The 24,365-nt window shown below is 52.5% G+C and overlaps 1 protein-coding gene across 2 annotated transcripts in view; it reads left to right on the top strand.

Moving 5' to 3' along the window:
- NUP188 (nucleoporin 188) overlaps window positions 1-24,365 on the top strand; it is a 1,272,194-nt gene that overhangs the window by 1,215,989 nt on the left and 31,840 nt on the right. For both annotated transcript variants that reach the window (XM_086924860.1, XM_086924859.1), the window contains exon 43: window positions 15,601-15,730. In XM_086924860.1, coding sequence (XP_086780986.1) covers window positions 15,601-15,730 — 130 coding nt within the window. The remainder of the gene's footprint in view (window positions 1-15,600; window positions 15,731-24,365) is intronic.

The raw sequence follows: 24,365 nt of genomic DNA, 5'->3' as shown, positions 1-24,365 counted from the left end.
GTGAGGGGCCACTGGACCCTTATGAATACCAGTTCCTATATCCCAATGAGGACAACTGGAGTGAGGATTTGGCAGATGCCAGTGAACTGGATACCTCCCCAGATACTGGCTTGGTCGCTCCTCCTACCATGGCTATGGAGGAGGGAGCCTCATTTGTAATGGTGGTGAAGAGGACAGCCAAGGTCCTGGACCTTTATTTTCCCTCCAAGGCTGTCAAGATGAACATCTTGATGGAAGTGCTTTAGCCGGCAGTCACCTATGTCGAACAACTTCTCCCTTCTAACTAAGCCCTCATGAATGTCCTCCTCAAGGCCTGGTCCAAGCCTGGCACATGAATTCTCTGAATCAAACAACTGCCTGCCATCATCGCCTCACCCTAGGGAATCCCAACTTCCTCACCCAACACCCCACCTCGGAGAGCTTGGTGGTCCAAGTCTCCATTTCTGAAATTAACTCCTGGCGCATTCCATAGCACTCCACCAGACGTGGAACCCAAGTCTTCTGCCAGCATGGTACTGCGGTCAGTGAACACATCGTGCCTTTTGGACCCATAGTACCACTCACACTGGGACTCCGTTGCTCAGGTGCTGCCTATGGCTTTGGAGGAGGCTCGAGCCATACTCTTCCAAGCTTTTGCTGATAGGCGGGACACAGCCAAGTTTGCAATACGCTGTGGGCTGGATACGACTGACTCACTAGACAGAGGAGTTTCACCGTCGGTGGCCCTTAGGTGACACGTCTAATTGAGTACCACTGGTTTTTCGGGGTATGTCCAGACCTTGCTCATGGATATGCCCTTTGATGGCTTCCGTCTCCTCTGGGAGAGCAGCCAGACTCCGTGCTAGAGCGCTTCAAGGACAGAAGAGCTACGGCCAGGTCCTTGGGCCTTTCCATGGCCCTCACGAACCCCAGTCTGCCCTTCACTCCTCTCATGGCCATGAAAGGAGCTTGCAGCAGCGTCTCTACCTGCCCTTCACCAGGGCATGCAGGCTTCCCAGCCCCTACATGGCCAAGGACATGGTACTCACAGACCACATGGATCAGGTAGCCAGAGGTCCGGCTTCTCTGCCACTCACATGGACACAGTGCAGTTTCAGGCTTATCTTCCCGAGCAGCGAGTGCAGGATATTCAGGCTATCATACCGATGTTTGCGGCTCTATCCTGGATTTAGGTTAGTCTCACGCTGACTCTTTTGAGCCTCATGGTATCGTGCGTGTGACTCCTGTCCACTGACATATGCCGGCTGTGCAGTGGGACCTGGAATTCAAGTGGGTGCTGCTTCAGGGGAATCGCTGTCATGATCCATATCTCGAAGGGCACTGCAAACAATCTGCTGTGGTGGTTAACAAACAGCGATTGGGTCAGCGGCAGACACCTCTCCCTTCCCCGACCAGATCTGACAGTAGTGACAGATGTGTCACTCCTGGAATGAGGTGGCTATCTGGGAGAGGTGGAATTCAGAGGACTCTGGTCTCTGGCAGAATCTAAACTCCACATCAACCTGTTGGAGCTCCAGGTGATCCCAATTGCATTGAAAGCCTCTCTACTCTCCATCAAGGGAAGGCTAGTGCAGGTGTTCACAGGCAGCACCTCCGCATTGTGGTACTGCAACAACCAGGGATTGGCTTGTGGACCCTTTTTCAAGGGGCCCTGCATCTCTGTACATTGCTGTAACGCCAGGGCAATTTCCAGGTATTTCAGCACCTGTCGGATCTCTGAACACCGAGGCAGACCAACTCAGCCAAAGATACCTGGTGGATCACAAATGGCATCTCCATCGAGAGCTGGTGCAAGGTCTGTCACCAGTGAGAAGAACCCTGGTTAGATTTGTTCGCCACCACCGAAAACCTGCAATGACAGAAGTACTGCACAATGGAGTTTCCAAGGCGACTCTCACTCTAGACTCTTTTCATCTTGATGGCGCTCAGGCCTCCTGTAAGCCTTTCTGCCAATACCACTCCTGCCCAGAGTTCTCAAGTAGATCAGAAACGACCGGGCCCAAGTCAACCTTGTGGCCTTGGTTTGGGCACAGAGTTTGATACCCCAAACTGTTGAGCATGGCCATCCGTCCTTCAATCAAGTTGCCTCTTTGGAAGCATCTTCTGTCACACCAGCAGGGGATGGGTTCTCTACCCGAACCTGTCAACTCTCTGCCTTCATGTGTGTATATTAAGAAGCGACAGTTGACATCTGTCCCCCTTCCGCCTAAAGTCTGTAATGTCACCTTGGCAGCGCGGCGTCCTTCCACCAAGACTGTATACTCTTGCCATTGTGGCAGGTTTGTGGCATGTTGTGCAGAAAAACAGATTGACCCCCTTTCTGCTCTCCCTTCTCAGGTCATTTTGTTTATTCTTCTTATTGGCCAGAAGGCCTCTGCTTCGGGCACCTTAAAAGGCGATCTTTCTGCCATCTCAGCATTTCTGCGACAGCCATCTCTTTTCAAGTCCTCTATCTGCAGTACCTGGTCCCTTGTTCAACCTTCATCATGTCTCAGTGGGGCGTCAATTTAATTATAACTTTTCTGATGTGTGCTCCCTTAGAGTTGAACACAACAGCCCTGTTAGGCTCTTACTATGTGAAAGAAACAGGTTAGTGTTAGATTCCTTACCTTCGAATATCCCCAGGCGTCAGACTGGATCCGGAAAGTTTTGCGTTGCAGTACCCCTGCGCGTCGGTAGGCGTCGTCTGCGGCTCCGCGTCCGTCGTTGGCGCCGGGATGACATCGCCAGAGTTCTTAGACGCCGCCCTCGCGCGCTGACGTCAGTTCTTCTTTTTTCCGCACCAGCAAGCGCAGATCCGGAAAAAGCAGTACTCCTTAGTCAAATTTGACTAACGTTTTCGATCTTTTTTGGATCCTGTTTCGAGTCGTAAGACTATCGGTGCCGGTAGGGATGCCCGGGTTCAAGCCCTGTGCCGATTATAACCACCTGATGTCGGTAACCGACCCCCCCGCCGGTGCCAGTATTGCCTTGGGGCCAACCATGATGACAAGTCGTGCCCCGACTGCCGGGCCTTGACGTCAAAGGCTAGGCGGGAGCGGTCCCGTAAGCGCCTCGAGCTCCGGCAGTCGGCCCGCGCCGCTCACGGTTCCAGTCCAGCTTACGACGCCGGACGACGACGTTCTCGATTACACCCCCCCTGCCCCCTCCCCCTCAGTCTGGCGTCGGAACGGCGTCGATCGACGCCGCATTCCATGCAGAGAGAAGAGCAATTCTTCTACGATCCGGCCCTGTCCTTTGTACCTGACTACCAGGAGATGGAGGGCGATTAGGATTGGAAAGGGTCTGAGTACCCTCTGGCACGGGAGTGCCAGTCCTATCAGGACTGGGCAGTTGAGCTAGGGGAGGCCAGTGGTCTGGACACTTCGCCTGACACTGGATTCGTCTCACCTCCTACCGTGGCTACGGAGGAGGGGGCTGCCTACAGTGTGGTGTTGACGAGGGCGGCCAAAGCCTTGGCTCCCGAGCCGTCGCGGCTGTGAGGACTAACCTCCTCACTGAGGTCCTCAAACCGCAGGCACGCTCTTCCGAGCCTCTACTACCGTTTAATGAGGCCCATACTGACATTCTGTTGGGCACTTGGTCCAAGACCGCTACAGGCCCCCCTGTAGATAGGAACGTGGCCAGACGCTGGCCCCAGCTTCCTGTCCACCCCACCCCGAGAGTCTGGTTATCCAGGCCTCTAACTCCCAGACGGCATTCCCGACAGCTCCTCCTGATCGGTAATCCAAAAGGTATGAACAGTTCTGTAAGAAGATGTTCTCCTCACTTAGTTTGTGGTTGCCGTCAGTCAACACCGCTTGCCTTTTGGGCCGTTACACCCACTCTCTGTGGGACACGGTCGCAGACGTGCTGCCGACTTGCCCGGAGGAGGCCTGGGTAAAACTCGCCCAAGCACTTGCGGCAGGGCGAGATGCAGCACGGTACTCTATTCGATGTGGGCTGGATACTACGGACTCGCTGGGCAGGGCGATTGCAACAACGGTGGCGGTTCGCCACCACGCCTCGCTGAGGTCCGCCAACTTTTCGGCTGGTGTCCAGAACACCCTCATGGACATGCCGTTTGATGGCCGTCGGCTCTTTGGCGACAAGGCAGACAGTGGGTTTGAGCGCTTTAAGGACTCCAGGGCTACGGCCAAGTCCTTGGGCCTGTCGAGCCAGCGCCAGCAAACTTCTGCCTTTCGCCCCTTTCGTGGCCAAGGAAGGGACGCCCCCACACGTCCTGCCAGCCACGGGCCGCAGACTAACATCCAGCGCGGCGGCGGACGTGGTAACCGCCGTGGCGGTGCCAGGGGATAGTGGCGAGGCCAGTTCACATCCACCCCCGCAGCATCCGCCCCAAAGCCTTCCTAGTCCGAGCTTTTAGGACCATTTAAAGCCAGTGGGGGGCATGGTACGCCATCACCACCTCCACTGGTGCAACATCACATCGGACAGGTGGGTGCTGCAAATCGTCTGAAGAGCTACTCCCTCTCCTTCAAAGTGACCCCCCAGCCATGCCACTGCAGTACCACCGCGTGTCGGGGGATCACTTGCAACTACTGCAAGAGGAAGTTACAGCCCTCTTGGCCAAGGGGGCCATCGAGTGCGTACCTGAGCCAGAAGTAGGGTGTGGTTCTTACTCCCACTACTTTCTGGTTCCCAAGAAGGGCAAAGGGGGCCTACGCCCTATCTTGGACCTGCGGAACGTCAACGGCTTCCTCCGGAAGGAGAAGTTCAAGATGATGACTTTGCCTCAGGTTTTAGCTGCCCTAGACCCTGGAGACTGGATGGTAGCGTTTGACTTGCAGGATGCATATTTTCACATCCCTGTCCTGCCGGCCCACCGGCGGTACCTGCGGTTCACGGTAGGCCACGAGCACTTTGTTTACCGTGCTCCCCTTCTGCCTTACCAGCGCCCCTCGGGTGTTCACAAAAATGATGGTGGTGGTCGCAGCTCATCTGCGCAGATTAGGGGTGTCAGTCTTCCCCTATCTCAACGACTGGTTGTTGAAGGGGGGCTCGCCCCAGACAGTCGTCAGCCACCTCCAGACTACGGCCGACCTCCTGCACTTGCAGTGGTTCTCCATCAGTGTGCCGAAGTCACACCTGTGTCCCTTTCAGAAGCTCCTCTTCATCGGAGCGGTTCTGGACTCGGCGCAGTTTTGCATTTATCCTCCCGAACAGCGGGTTCAGGATATTCCGGCTCTGATTCCGATCTTTCAGCCTTTATCCTGAGTCTCGGTCAGGTTGACGCTGCGGCTTCTGGGGCTGATGGCCTCCTGCATCCTTCTGGTGCATCACGCCCGGTGGCGGATGCTGGCTCTGCAGTGGGACTTGAAGTTTCAGTGGGCCCAGCATCAGGGTAACCTGTCTGACACGTCCTGATCTCGGAGGGCACTGCGAGACAGTTGCAGTGGTGGCTCTCGGACCGCGATTGGGTCAACGGCAGATCCCTCTCCCTACCCCAACCGGAGCACGTAGTTGTGACGGATGCGTCCCTCCAGGGCTGGGGGGGGCCAAATGGGAGAGGCGGAGATCAGAGGCCTCTGGTCTCTGGCGGAATCCCGGCTCCAAATCAACCTTCTGGAGCTGCGGGCGATCCGACTTGCACTGAAAGCATTCCTCCCCTCTGTCCGGGGGAGTGTAGTACAGGTGTTCACGGACAACACCACCGCCATGTGGTACTCCAACAAACAGGGCGGGGTGGGGTCGTGGACCCTGTGTCAGGAGGCTCTGCGCCTCTGGCAATGGCTGGAACATCAGGGCGTGACCCAGGTGGTTCAACACGTGGCAGGTTCTCTGATCGCCAGGTTGGACAAACTCAGCCGTCGGTGCATGATGGATCACGAATGGCTTCTGAACTGGAACGTGGCGCAAGGTCTCTTTCAGCATTGGGGAGAGCCTTGGTTAGATCTATTCGCCACAGACGAGAACGTGCAATGTCATCAGTACAGCGCATTGGAATTTCCAAGGCGGCACTCGCTCGGAGACGCTTTTCGTCACGAGTGGAGCTGCGGTCTGTTGTACGCCTTTCCGCCTATACCACTTCTTCCCAGAGAGCTGAAGAAGATCAGGCGCGACCGGGCCCAAGTCATCTTTGTGTCTCCGAACTGGGCACGAAGATACTGGTATCCCGAGCTACTCAGCAAGTCAGTCGATCCCCCGATTCGTCTGCCTCTTCAGGAGGACCTTCTGTCGCAGCAGCAGGGGACGGTCCTCCACCCGAACCTGTCCAGCCTACACCTCCATGCGTGGAGATTGAGCGGCGGCAGTTGAGGCCATTTGACTTGCCTCCTAAAGTCTGTGATGTGATTCTGGCAGCCAGGCGTCCCTCCACAAAATCGGTATACGCCTGCAGGTGGAACAAATTTGTGGCATGGTGCACAGCAAAGGTTGTGGATCCCCTTTCTGCCCCCCTTTCAGAGGTTCTCCTCTTTCTTCTTTCTCTTGCCCAGCAGGGCTCTGCTCTGGGCACCCTCAAAGGCTACCTCTCTGCTATCTCTGCCTTCTTAAGGCTTCCTGACCAGCATTCCCTTTTCCAGTCCCCTGTTGTAAATAGGTTCTTGAAGGGCATCACTCATATGTTTCCTCCTGTTTCTTTCGTGATGCCTCAGTGGGACTTGAACCTGGTTTTAACCTACTTGATGTGCGCTCCTTTCGAGCCACTTCACAATTGCCCTCTTCGTCTTCTGACCCTTAAGACTGCATTCCTAGTTGCCATCACCTCTGCCAGAAGAGTGAGTGAGCTCCAGGCTCTTATCTTCTCAGCCTCCTTTCCTTTCTGTCCATCCGGACAAAGTTGTTTTGAGAACGCGTCCCTCTTTCCTGCCCAAGGTAGTCACAGCCTTTCACATCGGGCAGTCCATCACCTTGCCCACCTTCTTTCTGCCTCCCCATCCCTCGAAAGAGGAAGAGAGGCTCCACCGTCTGGACCCTAAAACATGCGCTCCAATTCTATCTGGACCGCGCGTGCCAGTTCCGGGTGGACAACCAACTCTTTGTTGGTTACGTGGGCGCTAAGGGATAGACGGTGCACAAACGAACCATTTCCCGATGGGGCGTTTTGTGCATTAAGGCGTGTTATTCAGTGGCTAAAAAGGAGTAGCAAGCAGTTGGCAAGATAATCACATTTTGCATCAAAAATTATAGCAATAGGCAACATGACATAAGATACAAAATGTGAAAGACGGAAGGTGGGAAAGAAAGGAAAGCTCACCATCAGTGGAAGAGGGTCCTCAGGACAGCCTGTCCTACTGCCGCATCATCTTGTTGCAGAGATTCCAAGCAGTAATGCTTGATAAAGGTGTGAACGCTGCTCCAGGTAGCAGCTCTGCAAATATCCTTAATCTGCACCCCGCGAAGAGGGCTGTTGAAGAAGCCACAGATCTTGTGGAATGTGCTCGGATCTTTCCAGTCAGAGGTTTTCCTGCAACCTTGCGACAATGTAGAATGGCACTTGTGATCCATCTTGAAACACCCTGTTTGGATAGCGGAAGGCCCTTACCAGGACCCCCGAAGGCTACAAATAGTTGTGAAGATTTTCGAAAACCTTTAGTACGTTCTAAATAGAATTTCAAGCATCGCTGCACATCCAACGAATGCAATGCTCTTTCTGCTGGCGTAGAAAGTTGAGGGAAGAACGCCTTCAGAATGACCGGTTCATTCAAGTGGAAATCCGAGGGAACCTTTGGCATGAACCTAGGATTAGTTCTCATGATCACAGTGTTTCTCTTGAATTGAAGGAAAGGCTCTTAGATGGTCAAAGCCTGTAATTCTCCAACACGCCTAGCTGACGTGAGAGCAAGGAGGAGAGCCAATTTCCACGAAAGATGTTTCATGTCAGAACGATGGACTGGTTCAAATGGACCCTTCATGAGTAGAGAAAGGACCAGATTCAAATGCCATGTAGGAGGGGCGGTCTCACCGGTGGATAGACCCTGAACAAGCCCTTAAGAAATTGCTTGATAATCCTGGAAGACCAAAAAGAAGTTCCGGCGTCGTCCGCTCCAGATCGACCTCGAGAGCATCCCACTGGGCCTTCGAATTCGATACTGGCGTCGGTCCCGACTCCGTTGGGGTCGTTGGTGGATTCTACTGCGAAGCGTGTAAAGGAGAGGTCTAGAAGGGAGGCACAACGCCTTTTGGAGGAGCAAAGGTATATAGAATCACATCCTGATATGGAGGAAGGTGAACTGGAGGAGGACTGTTTTGAGGATCTGCCTGAAACTGGTAGCTTGGATTTCCTTCCAGAGTGGGAATTGCCTTCTGGCTCTGATGCACCTTCAAAGGACGTCCAGCCCTCTCATGTAGTGATGAGGAAGGCGGCAGAACTTCTGCAATTGACTTTACCAACGGTGGAGTTTAAGTTCAATCTTCTAACAGAAGTTTTACATTCACCTAGCTCTGTGGTGGAACCATTGCTACCGTTTAATGATGCCTTAACGGAACGTATTATGGAGGTGTGGAAAAAACCACTGTCAGCTCCTGCAGTATCTAAGAGTGTGGCTAGAAGGTACAGGGTTGCACCAGAAGAACCTGCTTTTCGAACGTCTCATCCATCACCTGAGTGTCTAGTCATTCAAGCCGCATGTTCCAAAAAGAACGTGAGTGCCTTTCCACAAGTGCCTGGTGATAAAGAGGCAAAGAAACAGGATCAGGTGGCTAAAAAGACTTTCTCCTCTGCAAGTATGGCGTTGAAGTCAACTAATGCCACTTGCCTTATGGGGAGGTATGTGCATGCCCTTATGGATACTATGCGTACTTTAGCTCCTAAGATCCCTGATGCCAACAGAAAGGATTTTGAGGAGGTTTTATCTGATGCACAGGCTGCGGCACGCCAAGTGATACAGAGTGGTCTGGACACTGCAGACTCTGTGGCACGTATCATGGGCATCAGGGGCGCAACTAGGTCTTAATTTCGGGGGGGCTAACATGGCAGATGAAGGGGCGTGGCTAATGTAAATCAATGGGGCAGAGCTGAAATGGCAGATAATCAGGATCGGTTAATGCTCAGGTCAAGCTGAGAAAAAAATGTGGTGAATTCTGCATTTGAAACTGGACAACAATTAAAGCACACATTTTTGTTAGTTTGATGCATTGCCCCCAAAACCCATACTCACCCTGAATCTTAAAATTACCCCTGGCACACCAAAACACATACCCACGCTGAACCCTAAAATTAACCCCCTCACACCCTAAAACCCATACCCGCCCTGAAATCTATAATTACCCCTGGCACCCCAAAACCCATACCCATCCTATCCCTAAAATTATCCCTCCCCGGCACCCCAAAACCTATACCCACCCCACACCCTAAAATGACCCCCTGGCACCCCAAAACCCAATACCACCCTGAACCCTAAAATCACCACCCTGGAGCCTCAAAACCCATACCCGCCCTGAACCTTAAATTACCCCTGGCACCCCAGAAACCATACCCATGCTGAACCATAAATTCCCCCTTGCCCCCCAAAACCCAAACCCACCCTGAACCTTAAAATTACCCCAGGCACCCCAAAACCCATACCCATGCTTAACCATAAATTCCCATCTGGCACCCCATAACCCATACCCACCATGAACCCTAAAATAGCCCCCTGACATCCCAAACCCACACCTGCCCTAAACCCTAAAATTACCCCTGGCACTATAAAACACATACCCACGCTGAACCCTAAAATTAATCCCATGGCACCTCAAAACCCACACCCACCCTGACCCTTAAAATTACCCCTGGCACCCCAAACCCCATACCCATGCTGAACCATAAATGCCCCCCGGCAACCCATAACCCACACCCTCCCTGAACCATAAATTCCCCACTGGCACCCCATAACCCATACCCACCCTGAACCCTAAAATTGCCCCTGGCACACCAAAACACATACCCACGCTGAACCATAAATTCCCCCCAGCACCCCATAACCCATACCCACCCTGAACCATAAATTCCCCGCTGGCACCCCATAACCCATACCCACCCTGAACCCTAAAATTGCCCCCTGACACCCCAAAACCCACACCTACCCTGAAACCTAAAATTACCTCTGGCACACCAAAACACACACCCACGCTAAACCCTAAAATGTCCCCTGGCACCCCATACCCACCCTGAACCCTAAAATAGCCCCCTGACATCCGAAAACTCACACCTGCCCTAAACCCTAAAATTACCCCTGGCACCCCAAAACCCATACCCATGCTGAACCATAAATTCCCCCGGCACTCCATAACCCATACCCACCCTGAACCATAAATTCCCCCCTGGCACCCCATAACCCATACCCGCCCTGAACCCTAAAATTGCCCCCTGACACCCCAAAACCCACACCTGCCCTGAACCCTAAAATTACCCCTGGCACACCAAAACACATACCCACGCTGAACCCTAAAATGTCCCCTGGCACCCCAAAACCCATACCTACCCTGAACCCTAAAATTGCCCCCTGGAACCCCAAAACCCATACCCGCTCAGAACCCTAAAATTACCCGCTAGCACCCCAATCCGTAACCCACCCTGAACCATAAAATTACTCACTGGCACCCTAAAACCCACACCCACCCTGAACTCTAAAATTACCCACGGACTGTCCTCTTTGACGTTTCTATGTATGTAAGTCAAGAACAACATTCACAGTAACCTAGATATGCAGGCAGTAGGTAATGCTGTGCTGAAAAATGCATTAAAGTTACTGGAACTTACACAAAAAACTGCTGCCTGCTCTTCTGATACTATACTGTGGAGTCTGGCTGATCAGCAGCACTGTGTCCTGGCATCCAGACCCTCCCGAAGGTCTCACTGTGTAGATCAATGTGGGTCAAATGCACAGACAGCAGGGGGGAAAGGGATGGCCAGTGCAGGTGAAGCTTTTCCTTTGTAAATTAATTCCTGCTGGCGTCATAGCCCAGGGTTTGCTGTCTGTGCACTTGTATGGAATACACATCTATACAAGTGCACAGACAGCACACCCTGGGCTAAGATGCCAGCAGAAATTCCTTTACAAAGGAAAAGCATCACCTTAACTGGCCATGCCTTCCCCCTGCTGTGCACATCTTCACACCCCATGCTCACAACCCATGAAGTGCTTAGGTGAAATCCCTGCCTTCAGGCAATGATTTCACCTCTGTGCCACTCTAAAGTAAACACAAGAGGTCAGGGCAGGGGGGTTCACTCGCGGAAACTGTTCAGAGGCTCGCTGTCTGGCTCGGGCTGCTGGGCCTCTCAGAAATCATTAAAACAATCACATTCTCGGATCGGATGCGCAGCCTTCTTGCACCATTTCAGTGCGTGTCATCTTAGCCCGGGCAGAGGAGGCGACGGGGGGGGCTGAAGCCCGGTGAGCCCAATGGGTGTTGCGCGCCTGATGGGCATGACGGTTGCCACTAGGAGATCGGCTTGGCTGAAATCTTCAGACTTTTCGGCAGATGTTCAGGCGGCCTTGCTGGATCTGCTGTTTGATGGATCTGGTCTCTTTGGCAAGAAAGCTCATTCGGCCTTGGAGAGATTTAAAGAAAGTAGAGCTACTGCTAAATCTTTAGGTCTCCAGATCAGAAATTCTTCGGCCAGGAAGTTCAGAGGTTTTGGACGCTCTTCCCTTCGGAATTACCGACAAGGTCAGCTGCAGCAGCCGCAACAGCAGCAGCAGAATACCTTGTACAGATCTTACAGGGGAAAGCAAAGAGCTCGTCCTCGTGGACGTCAGGCCTCTTCCTCCTCCACCTCCTCCAATCCCCCAGCCTCAGAAAAGCAGCCCTAGATCCGCCATTTGGGATCATGCGGGTCCGGTTGGGGGTTGGCTTACCCACTTTCTACGGGATTGGGAATCGGTTACATCAGATCTTTGGGTTCTCAATCTCGTAGAAAATGGGTATGCACTTCCCTTTCGGGAATTCCCTCCCAATTACCCTCCTTGCAAGGTTTTTGCACGGAGGAACATCTGTTGTTTCTACAGGAGGAAGTGCAGACTCTATTAAGAAAGGGTGCGATAGAGGTGGTCCCAGAGCAGGAAAGTGGTCAGGGATGCTACTCCCGGTATTTCCTGATTCCCAAGAAGGATAGCAGACTTCGTCCAATCCTGGATCTCAGGATCTTGAATCTCTATCTGAAACAAGAGAAATTCAAGATGCTCACCCTTGCGCAGGTTCTTCAAGCGCTGCTGGAAGAAGACTGGATGGTGTCGCTCGACTTACAGGATGTGTATTTTCACATCCCAATCCTGAAGTTGCACAGGAAGTACATCCGTTTTACGGTGGGGTCGCAACACTATCAGTTTGCGGTCCTTCCTTTTGGAATTACTACTGCGCCTCGAGTCTTCACCAAGGTGATGGCGGTGGTGGCAGCTCATCTCAGAAGGTCGGGGATTCCAGTATTCCCCTATTGGGACGACTGGCTAATCAAAGCAGAGTCATCGGAGAGAGTGCTCCAGCATCTGCAAGAGACAACCCAGTTGTTGTACAGGTTGGGTTTTTCGATAAATGTACCCAAGTCTCACCTGGTGCCCTCCCAGCGCAACCTGTTCATAGGTGCGGTACTGGACACTTCTGTATGTCGTGCATTCCCTCCTCCACAAAGGATTCGCGACATTCAGGAAATGATTCCTTTATTTTTCAATGGCGCGGTCGTTCCAGTCCTGAATTTCCTTCGCCTGCTCGGTCTGATGGCTTCTTGCATTCTGCTGGTCAACCATGCACGTTGGCACATGAGGGCACTCCAGTGGTGCCTCCGCAGGCAATGGTATCAGCACAACGGAGATCTCAGGGAGTCAGTGAGGATCTCCAGAGAAGCTGCAACGGATCTGTCTTGGTGGGGCGTGGAAGGCAACCTGTCTCAAGGGAAGCCTTTTCAACTGCCTCCTCCGGTGGCTACAGTAATAACGATGGATCCACTCTAGGGTGGGGTGCTCACCTGGGGGACCTGGAGGTCAAGGGTCTTTGGTCTCCAGTGGAAAGGTTGCTTCATATCCACCTTCTAGAATTGCGGGCGATACGTTTGGCGCTCAAGGCCTTCCTTCCTTCCCTTCGTGGTCGGTCAGTCCAAGTCCTGACGGACAACACGACCGCGATGTGGTACATCAACAAGCAGGGAGGAGTGGGGTCGCAGTGTCTCAGCAGGGAGGCTCTGCGGCTCTGGATTCAGGACCATCAGATTTGTCTGGTGGCAAATCATCTGGCCGGAGTTCTGAACGTTCGTGCAGACACTCTGTCGGCAATTCTCGGCCGACCACGAGTGGAGGCTCCATCCGGAGGTAGTTCAAGACATTTTTCAGATGTGGGGAACTCCTGGGGTGGACCTGTTCGCCACTCATGAGAATGCTCACTGCCCGTCTTTTTGCAGTCTCCAGTATCCGATGCAAGGAGCCTTGGGGGACGCGTTTCAGTTGAGTCGGGGAAGACAGCTCCTTTACGCCTTTCCCCCCAATACCTTTGATTCCTCAGGTTCTGAGGAAGATTCACCAAGACAGGGCCCAAGTCCTATTGGTCGCCCCGGATTGGCCAAGAAGGGTGTGGTACACAGATCTTCTCCACCTCTCCTCTCACCCGCCGCTCTGTCTCCCTCTCAGGGCAGACCTCCTCTCTCAGATGGAGGGGCAGGTTCTACACCCCCACCTCCAGACATTACACCTTCATGCCTGGAGATTGAACGGGGCAACCTGAATTCCTTTTCTCTTCCACACGATGTGGTGGATGTCATTTTATCGGCCAGGCGTGACTCCACTAAATCCATTTATTCCTACAGTTGGTCCAAATTTGTCACCTGGTGTGGAGAGAAGTCTGTAGACCCTTTGAAAGCCCATTTATCTGATATTCACCAATTTGCTCTCTCTCTTGCGCAGCAAGGGCTTGCTGTTGCCACAGTCAAGGGTTATCTCTCGGCCTTGTCGGCTTTTCTATGTTTGCCGGACCAGCTGTCCCTTTTCAAATCTCCTATAGTCTTAAGATTTTTGAAGGGTCTAACAAATACATTTCCTCCTACTCCCTTTTTTGTACCTCAGTATGACTTAAATCTTGTTTTAACATACTTGATGGGTGCCCCCTTTGAGCCCTTACACAAGTGTCCTATGAGGCTTTTGACTTTTAAGACAGTCTTCCTCGTTGCAATTACCTCGGCAAGGAGGGTAAGTGAGCTTTAAGCTCTTAGTTCCAAGCCCCCATTCTTGACCATTCATGCTGATCGAATGGTTCTTAGGACCAGGGGTGCTTTTCTCCCTAAGGTGGTGACTCCCTTCCACCTAGGACAATCCATTACCCTCCCTACCTTTTATCCTCCACCACACCCTGCCAAGGAGGAGGAAAGGTTACACCGTCTGGACCCCAAGAGGGCCGTGAGCTTTTACCTGGACAGAACTAAAGACTGTCGTGTGGATGACCAACTCTTCATTGGGTTTGCTGGCTGCAAAAAAGGAAGAGCGGTTCATAAAAGAACTCTTTCAAGATGGATCCTCCTCTGTATAAAGATCTGCTACTCTTTGGCCGGTAAGGAGCCTCCAGAGGGTATAAGGGCTCATACTACAAGAGCTAAGTCATCAACCTCTGCCTTGTCTAGGGGTGTTCCTGTAGAGGATATTTGTAGGGCCTCAACTTGGTCCTCCCTCCACACTTTCGCGAAGCCTTACTGCTTGGATACCGAAGTGAGGAGGGACGGCCCTTTGCGCACTCTGTCCTCCAGAACTTTCTGGTATAGGAGAGTGGACACCCTCCTCCGGGAGTGGGGACTGCTGTGGGACTCTATTCACAAAGTGAGTAATCCACAAGGCAGATGTATCTATCAGAAGAACAAGTTACTTACCTTTGGTAACGCTTTTTCTGGTAGATACAGTATCTGCCTGTGGATTCCTCACTGACCCACCCGCCTCCCCGTTGTCCACTCTTCTATACCAGAGAAACTATTGTTTTTGTTTTATGGTTAAAAGAAAATGTATCATTTCAAATGTTTTCTTACATTTGCTTCACACTGTGTGTGTGCTACCTTGACTTTCGTGTACTGAGTATACTATGTATGTTTCTACTGTCATTGGTCCGTCCGTGTGCCTCGAAAGCTCGGAAAAAAGGGCGGAACTGATGTCATCACGCCGGCGTGGGCCTATTATGGACGTCTATGACGTCAGCGGAGTCGCGTGCGATGCCGTGTCTCTATGACGTCCACGTCGGCGCTAGGCTACAAAAAGAATTTCCGAATGTTGCTGACGCAAGGGGATATTCACAAGGTGAGGAATCCACAGGCAGATACTGTATCTACCAGAAAAAGCATTACCGAAGGAAAGTAACTTGTCGTCAGTGTTGTACTATAGATTGGGGATGTGAATTTGGCCTGCATGTTACGACAGTTATGTTGTAAATGGTAATTCCTACAGACAGACTTTGAAGGGTGCTGAGTTTTAGCTGAGGCTCGTTCTTATCCTATTAGGATATGGGCTCGGCCCATATCCTAATAGTATCCGCATCCAATGCAGATGTATCAGTAGTCATTCCACTAGTGCTGATGAACTATTTTAAAGATTGATGGAAGTCTCTCAATACCCGACCCACTGAACATATTTTCAGGGCTTTTTCACATATGACCGTGAATTTGCTGTTGTCCTCCCTGTGCTGGATGTGAATACATCTCCTTTTCATCTACAGGTCTCTTCTTATGTTCATCATGGAGAACTGCTTCTACCTGCTCATCTCGCAAGCCATGCGCTACCTTCGGGACCCAACTGTGCACACACGTGACAAGCAGCGAATGAAGCAGGAGTTGAGCTCCGAGCTGGTGAGTTTCAGCCTTTAAACTGTATTGCATGCATCATTCTTGTGTGTGAAAGTACCACTTTATGACATGTTCACCCCCACTTTTTGCTACCGGTACTGATGTTTTTCTGTTTATGTGCACTGGGTCCCTGCTAACCAGGCCCATTGCCAGTGCTCTTTCTCTTAAACTACATGTTCAATTGTTAAACCAATTGCCCAGGACTTTAGCCAAGTAAATGGTACCCCTGGAAGTCCCTATTAATGGTACTCCAGGTACCTAGGGCATGGGTACTAAACAGGGTCCCCAAGGGCTGCAGCATGTATTGTGCCACCCTAAGGGACCCACACCCATGAAGACTGCCATAGCAGCCTGCATGAAATGGTGCAAACCATTGTGAAAACACGACATCGCACACTCCCTGGTGCCATGCCCACTAACACTGCATGTAATATATGTAAGTCACCTAGCAGGCCCTAAAGCCCTATGGTAGGGTGCATTATATGACCTGTTAGGGGACATCGGCATTAGCAGATGGGCCCCTGGGATGTCTAGTTCCATTTCTAGATATTACAAGTGCTCAGGGAGTCATTTTAAGTATATGTACTAGGCACTAGTCATTACAAGTTACCCAGCTACATAATGGCTTCACTGAAAATTAGGTGTTTGGTATCAAACACCTCGTCTTACCAAATCCATACAGAGGCTGCCAGTACCAGATTTGTACTAAGATGCACCCAGAGGGCACCGTGGAGGTGCCCCCGAATCCTACTAGACTCAAAGTGTGCTGGCTGACTGGTATCGTCCAGCCTGCCACCACAGACAGGCGAGATCCCTCTTCTCTGAGATCAGAAACAATGCCTGCTCCGGAGGAAGGTGTTCACACCATTTCCAGCAGGATGGCTAGTGTTTAGCATATCAAGACCAGAGGATTCAGAGCCTCTGCCACCCTTGTTATGCATTCCCAGCTTCCCCTCCAGAGCTGGGAATGCCACCCCCTGCCCCGAGGTCCGTTTGGCACTAGGACAGGCCGGTAAATTAGCTAGTCCGAAGGCATGCTCACTTTAAGGCTAGTCACATCTCTAAGGTGGGATGCCTGAAGTTAACAACGAAGGAAAGGTTTCACCATCTTGCTTTTGGTGAAACTAGGAACTCTGGGTCAGGTTTATGCCCACTTCTAGCAGAAAATGGTCATATAAGAGGTGTAGTCACCCCAGGGGTAAGTAGTCCATCACTACTATCTTACACTCCTCTGAACGCCCCTGAATTCAGTACTTAAGTGGCCCCTGACACCAGCAACTCTGATTCATCTACTGAGAACAGAAGGAGGAGAAAGAAGAGCCAAATAAGCAAGAACTATCGACCAGCTTTGGAATTGACGCCAAACTTTGCCTGCCTGCTACTGTGCCGACAATTGCAAGTACCAGACTCCTCCAGCCGCTGGGCCTCCTCCTGAATCCTTGGAGGGTTGCCAGCACTGTACCAACCAGTGAGTATCTCCCTTGAAGTAGAGGAGCCACTTCCTTCCAGGCACCAAGCGCATCTTCCCGGTAGTCGTTCTGTCACCACTGAGGAAGCAGTACCCCAGAAGAAGGACTTTGCGGCTCCCAGATGTCAGCCCCATCTCCCCAGCGAGTTTCAAGCCACTAGACCCTCTAGAGCCCCCCACAGTACCCAAACCCATAGGTACCAGAACCCTAACAGCAGTCAAGGCTTGTTAAGTGTCCAGTGCCGACACTGAACCTGCCAAGACCGACCTACCGACGAGGGACGTCCGCATCACAAAGGCCATCACGGATAGTGGCCCTGCCGTCCTGTTTGCCCTCCACACCGCGACAACCTCAAGAAATGAGAGCCTCAAACACAAGCGACCCGCCGTACAAAACACCTCTGCACTTGAACTCCACAACCAGAGTCCGAGCCAGCCGACAGTGTCTCCTTGCTCCAGAGACCTTCATGAGCTGAGCCCTCCTGTGGGTTTTGCTGGATTTGCCACCCAAGTCCCCACATGCAGGCCTTTTCTTAGTACAGGTTTCTCTATTGACTTTACGAGCTCTTCTCTACCACCGTGATCAGCACCCGGGGACACCAGGGCAGGTAAAACCAAACTGTTTGTGGTTCTATGGACCTTGGCCCCTAATCACCTTAAGTCAAAGAGCTCAATCCTAACAACCATTCGCAAGTATATCTGTGCAGCGTATGTTTCTCTTATAGGATAATATCGCGCTTTAGGAATCATGACTTAAATCAACAGCTTTTACTATGCTACTGTTTTTCTGTAAAAACGAAAACTCTGAAAGTACTTAACGGATTCCGATGATCTTGGTCTCTAAATTAATGTAAAAATCTGTTATTTTTCTAAATTGGTCTAAAATTTCTTATTGAACGCATCTCATTTTTTTTATTTTTTTATTATAAAGACCTTTATTATCAGTAAAGCCAATGTTGCCACTTAAGCACATACGTACACATATTTCACGGTATCTGCGCACCACTGAGACAGGATAACCAGGTGATATACACAGCCTTTCAGCCGGCATCCCGGAGGCCCGGCGGCGAGGTGGATTTGCACCAGTCCAAGATTATAAACAGTAATAACAGCTTGAGGGCAGTGTGAAGTGCGTCGTGACAGCTTGCAATCCTCTAATGAACGCTTGTGACTTAGGTCTTAGGAATAGGAAAAAAGTCTAAAAAACTACAGAAACCCTCTACCCCAACTCCCCCCACCCCACCATGAGTGTGCCTGTGGAATTACCTATGTACACTAGTGTGTGGATAAGACGTGGCGTGCCTAAAGAGTGCCCTGCCTAATCCCCAACCCTGGAATGACAGTCCTCCCCGATGACTATCTAGTCCCGCCCCCAATGGTACCGTGAGCTACATGTCAGCCCTGTCTGGCCCCCCTGCCCCCACCCCTCCTCTCCTAAAGAGGTTACCCCGCGGCTGCCCAGCCCCCTACTCCGATACTTGGTCCTGAAGTTCCACCACCTCCGAGGTATCAGAACCGCCTTCCTCCCCCTTCTGTAGGTATTCCTGATAGAGCCCCCAAAAGTTTTTCGGTCTGCTCCTGGGGGGGAGTAGGTCACTATATAGTTCAGTTTGAGTACTACAGTAAAGTAAATCCCCTGCCCATCTTTTCTTGGTGGGGAGAGGCCCCCTCATCCAACAACTCGCCACCACTCTCCTGGCTGTCAGCAATGCCATGTCGGCCAGACGACGCTGAGAGGGGAGGAGTAACTTAGAGTAACCTAGTAGTGCTAATTCTGGCCTGCGAGGCAGTTCCTCTCCCAGTATCTGATCGAGCTCAGAGAAAACTTCCCCCCAAAAAGCCTGTATACCAGGGCAGTGCCATGCCATATGGAGAAAGTCGGCCACAGGCGCACGGCAGCGTTCACACTCCGCCGTGGGCCGGAGGCCATATCGGTGCAGTCGTTCAGGGGTGTAGTACACCCGCTGTAAGAACTTAAAATGCACCAATCTGTGCCTGCCATTGAGGGAGATTTTGCGCGTACTGGAGCAGCAGTATCGCCACATGCTGTCGTCAATGGGCGACTGTATATCTACCTGCCATGCTTCCCTAGCTTTAGAATGGAGCAATTGTTGGTGCGCCACTCCTAGCTTGTTGACGTGCGAGATTAATTTAGCGGATGTCTTATTTTTAATGACATAGGTCAATTCAGGGACCTCCACCGCTCCTCCACAGCCGGACCCAATGCCTCCCGGAACGCCGAGCGCAGCCTATGGAACTGAAATTTCTGGAGTAATGAGGGGCCCGATGTTGTGGGGGTGAGTTGATCCCAGGTTTTCAGGGTGCCCTCAATAAACAGGTCTTCCATCCTCGTGATTCCCAGAGAACGAAGCGCCTCGATGACACCCTTCTCCCCTAGAGGGTCCAGCCAGAGTGCCCAGTCGATCGGCATCAGGGGGGAATATAAGATAGTACAGCCACGGGCGCGAGCCAGGGCATGCCAGGCATGGTTAGTCGACTTAAGGGAGTCCAATTGACCGACAGAGCGATCCACCGGGAGGCAGATCGTAGCCGGCAGGGGGAGCGGGTCCGCAAACAACCTCTCCAGGATCACATGCGGCATGCGTGCGTCTCTGTGAACCCATGAATGTAGGTGAGCTGCCTGTGCTATCCGGTAATAGCGTTCCATATCGGGAGCACCCAGACCCCCCATCTCACAGGGGAGAATCAGCGTCGCCCACTGTATCCTGGGCTGCCTGCCACCCCAAGCCAGTCTAATTAGGACTTGTGTGAGCCGCGTAAAAAAGGCCTTCGATTGGACCACCGGGATGTTAGTGAACAGGAACAGAAACCGTGGCAGCACAATCATTTTCATAATGGCAATCCTGCCTAGGAGAGATAGCGGGAGTTTACTCCATGTGTCTACATCGTCGACTAGCTCATTGAAGGCCACACCATAATTATCCCGGACCAGGACCTCCGGGTCAGTGTGCAGTCGTATACCTAAATACCTGACCGAGTCTGTGGACCACTTCAGTGGGTATTCCATTTCGAAGGGTTGCGTCACTGGGGTGAGAGGGATGGCAATAGATTTATCCCAATTCACCCGAAGCCCTGAGAGTGAGCCAAAGCGGACCACTTCCCGTAGAACCGCAGACAAGTTTGACTCCGGTTTGCGAACGTACAACAAAATATCGTCAGCATACGTAGAGATGCCGATTTTGTAGGTGGGAAAGCCAATCCCCTCCAGACTGTGGTACTCCCTGATAGCGCAGGCCAGAGGTTCCGCCACTAACGCGTATAGTAGAGGTGAGAGGGGGCAGCCCTGCCTGGTGCCCCTGCCGATATGAATCGGATCCGACACTCTGTCTCCTAACTTCAGCCTGGCCCACGGCCGGTGGTACAAGGCGCCGATCATCTGCAGGAACGGTTCACCCAGGCCGAGTTTCCGGAGCACCCTGATCATAAAAGGCCATTCCACCGAATCAAATGCTTTCTCCATGTCCAGGAAAATCGCTAGTGCAGTATTTTCCTGTCGGACATGTTGCATCGTCCCCAGCACAGTACGTATATTGTACGTTAGGTTTCTGCTGGGGACAAACCCGGACTGTTCAGGCGCAACTAACTCGGGGACCAAGAGAGCCAGCCGGTTGGCCAGCACCTTGGCGTATATCTTGGCGTCCACATTCAGCAAACTGAGAGGCCTGTATGAGCTGCAGAGCTCCGGAGGTTTCCCCGGTTTCAAAATGGTGACCAGCAGGGCCTCCCGCATAGTAAGGGGCATCTCACCGCCCTCGCAAATCGCGTCGAAGAGGGAGATCAGATGCGGGACCAAAATATCTTTGAAGGCTTTGTAAAAACCCACAGTGAGTCAGTCAGAGCCCGGTGCACTGCCCGCTCTCATGCCGGAGAGGGCTTCCAGGATCTCGTCCTCCTGTATGGGGGACATCAGAAATGCCCCGTCCGAGCTCGGCAGGTAGGGCATGGCGATGTGGCTGAGGTAATCGTCCATTTCGTCCTCCCACCCAGTGACCTGGACTGATAAAGTTCGGCGTAATAGCGCCTAAAAGCGAGGAGAATTTGCTCCTCATCGGTGACCACGTCACCCTCCGGGGTGCGTAGTTCGTCAATCACCAGTGGTCGCCTAGAGCCTCTTACCATTCGGGCCAGAAGGGCGCCAGGTCTGTCCCCTTCTCCGTAGACCCGAGCGGTTGTGTATTTTCCCATGTAAAGAATCTCCTTGTCTGCCAGTGTCTGATACTCCGACAGCAAGGGTTTGAGTCCCGAGTGAGTATCGGGCCCAGGGTCCTGCAACTGCCGGTTCTCTAGATCTGCTAGCTGAGCCTCCAGTGCCGCCAACTCCCGTCTAATGGTACGCAGTACACTGGAATGTTTGGACATAGCCATGCCGCTTATGTAAACCTTGAACGTCTCCCATATTGTGAAAAAGTTGTCTACTGAGCCCAAATTAGTAGCGAAGAACTTGTCTATGTCTTCAGCCAATTCGCCCCGAAGTGCGTCGTCCAGCAGGGCGAAGGGAGGGAACCTCCAGGTGAAGGAGGGGATACCCTTCCTAGCGGTGGAAAGATGCAGCAAAATGTGGGAGTGGTCCGAGAGGGTACGCGGGAGTACCTCACAGACACTAATACTGCCCAGTACAGATGGCGATGCCAACCAATAGTCTATTCTGGTATGGATATTATGATATGCCGAATAGTGTGTGAAGCCACCTTTCGTGGGGTGTATATACCTCCAGACATCAACCAGGTCTAGCTTGATCAATTCCGCTTTCATGTAGGCGGCAGAGGCCGCCGGTCTACGAGCAGGGCCAGAGGAGCGGTCCACAACGGGGTCAAAAACAAAGTTAAAATCACCTCCCCATAACATTCCGGGTAGTGCATGTGTACTACAGTGTGCCGACAGGGTTGCATAGAAGTCTGGGTTATCGTAATTAGGGCCGTATACATTGACAATCAGCAAGTCAATCCCCTTACCCACGCACCTAGCGAGGACAAACCGACCCTCTGAGTCCACCACCACTTGGATCAATCTTAGTTGTGAGGTTGGCCTGACCCAGGTGAGCACCCCCCGTGAATGTGTTGTGAATCCCGCCGCCACTGTGTTTCCCACCAACCCACGGGACTTCAACATCCTACTATTGACGGGAAAGTGAGTTTCCTGCAGGAGGGCCAGGTCGACGTGGTGTCTATGCAGGTAGCTAAGAACCTTCCTCAATTTGCGGTAATCGTTCAGGCCCCGGACATCCCAAGACATCATTTTCAGTGTGTGGGGGGCATGTGTAGCGTCACTCATTGCAGTATTAGACATAACAAGGACAGTCGATCCATCGCGCTGTCGGGGGCAGCAACAGCGCCATTCCCAGAGTCGGGGGCAACCACCTGCGGCACTTGATATCGAGTAAACTTCAGTAAATCGCACGGGCGGCATGGTGCCGCGTCCACTAAAAGGCATTTCAGACCAAGCACAACTCCAAGCAGCATCTCACTCAGTGCAACACAGAACTCCCCGCAACCAAGGAAACGAAAACCCCCTTCAGCAGCCCCCCTCAGTTCAGCTTCCCACCACCCTACCCACCCACAGCCGACCACCCCCAACCAGGTCAGACAGGCCCCAATACCACCCCCCATCAACCCGAAATTAACAAATTCTAGAACGTTCTGAAACAGACTCCCAGGGGAGCCAAACAGCCAAAAGCACTGGGGCAGAGTACGCCTGCTGGGAGCAGTACCTCCTACTGTTCTATTGCACAATCAAGTTCGTCCCGCAGGCCTGCCCCCGCAGGTGACTCAGTGTCCTTGGCAAATCACCCCAAAATGCCCCTCCATCCCACCGTCCTCCCGAAGGCATACCGCTGGTCAGCACGGCTCCACGTGTGACAATGCCCCCCTCCCCCCCGACAGCACTCAGCAACACAGGAACAGTCTGTCGGCCAGCACCAACTGAGCGTCTACTGTTCCGTCCCATTAGGACTGACAATAACATTTCAACCCTCACTTACCGCCCCCCGGGGGGGGTGGTTCAGCGCCTCCGATTGAGGGACAGTCCCCTCCCCGTAGTGAAGAAAACAGCGTACACAACAGGTTCTCGCTCAGTGCTGCTCCTCCATGTGAGATGCGGAGCCGGAGTCATCCTCATTGTTCTTCTGGGCTTCCTTGCGTTCCCTGGTCCATTCCTTCAGAGACTTCTGTAGGTCTCTGGGGTCCGTGAAGAAGTGGGAATGTCCCCCTTTGTTAATACGGAGCTTGGCGGGATATAACGTAATCTAGGCCCAGGGTACGCAGCTGCTTCTTGTACGGTGCAAATTGTCTCCGTTCCTCCTGGACCTTAGCCGTGAAATCCGGGTAAAGGGAGATGTCCATGCCCTGGTGCTGCAGCTTGCCTTTGTCTCTCGCCAGGCGCAATGCGGTGTCCCTATCTCGATAATTGAGAAGCTTTGCGATGATGGGGCGAGGGGGGCGCGCCTGGCTTCGGTTGCGGGCCTAATGTGCGGTGCGCTCTTTCTACAATGAACATAGGGGAAAAGGCCTCCTCTCCGAGCAATATCTTCAAAAGTTTCTCAACATAAAGTTCCATTTTGCCGGTTTGGGTGGTTTCCGCCACCCCCGTGATACGGATATTAGATCTGCTTGACCGCGCCTCTAAATCCTCCGACTTGTCCTGAATGACCTGGAGGAGCCTGCCGAATTGTTTCCTATCTGTGTCCCATTCGGTTTGCGCCTCCGTGAGTCGCCGTTCCGCCATGTCCAGGCGCTCCGCATGTTTATCAACCCGTTCCGCCATGTGGTCCATACGGTACGATAGTGCGTCTATTTTGGAACCAACAGATGCAATACTGTCCTGGATCCCCTTCTCCATGGCCGCAAGCATGTCACGCAGTTCTGTGCCCGCTGGGCTGGTCGCTGTGGCCCCCTTCGGGGACGCCTCGGTAGCCGGCGTCTCCGACCCTTTCGGCCGACGCCGATCAAAGGAGAGTTTGGCCTGCGTGGCGTCGTTCTTTCCCATGGCCCTCTTGATTAGAGGACAGACAAGAGAGCGGTGAATACCTCGTACCACTCCAGAGGGCTGGGGCCGGGGTCATACTGCTACCTTCGGCCGCCGGAGCCGTTAGGCCTGGCTCGCCGACGTGATGGACCCAAGATGGCGCCCGCAGGGTAGCATCTTCAGTTTTTC

The sequence above is a fragment of the Lissotriton vulgaris genome, chromosome 5 (genome assembly GCF_964263255.1).
Source record: "Lissotriton vulgaris chromosome 5, aLisVul1.2, whole genome shotgun sequence".
Taxonomy (NCBI): domain Eukaryota; kingdom Metazoa; phylum Chordata; class Amphibia; order Caudata; family Salamandridae; genus Lissotriton; species Lissotriton vulgaris.
This window is presented reverse-complemented; position numbering and strand designations above follow the sequence as displayed.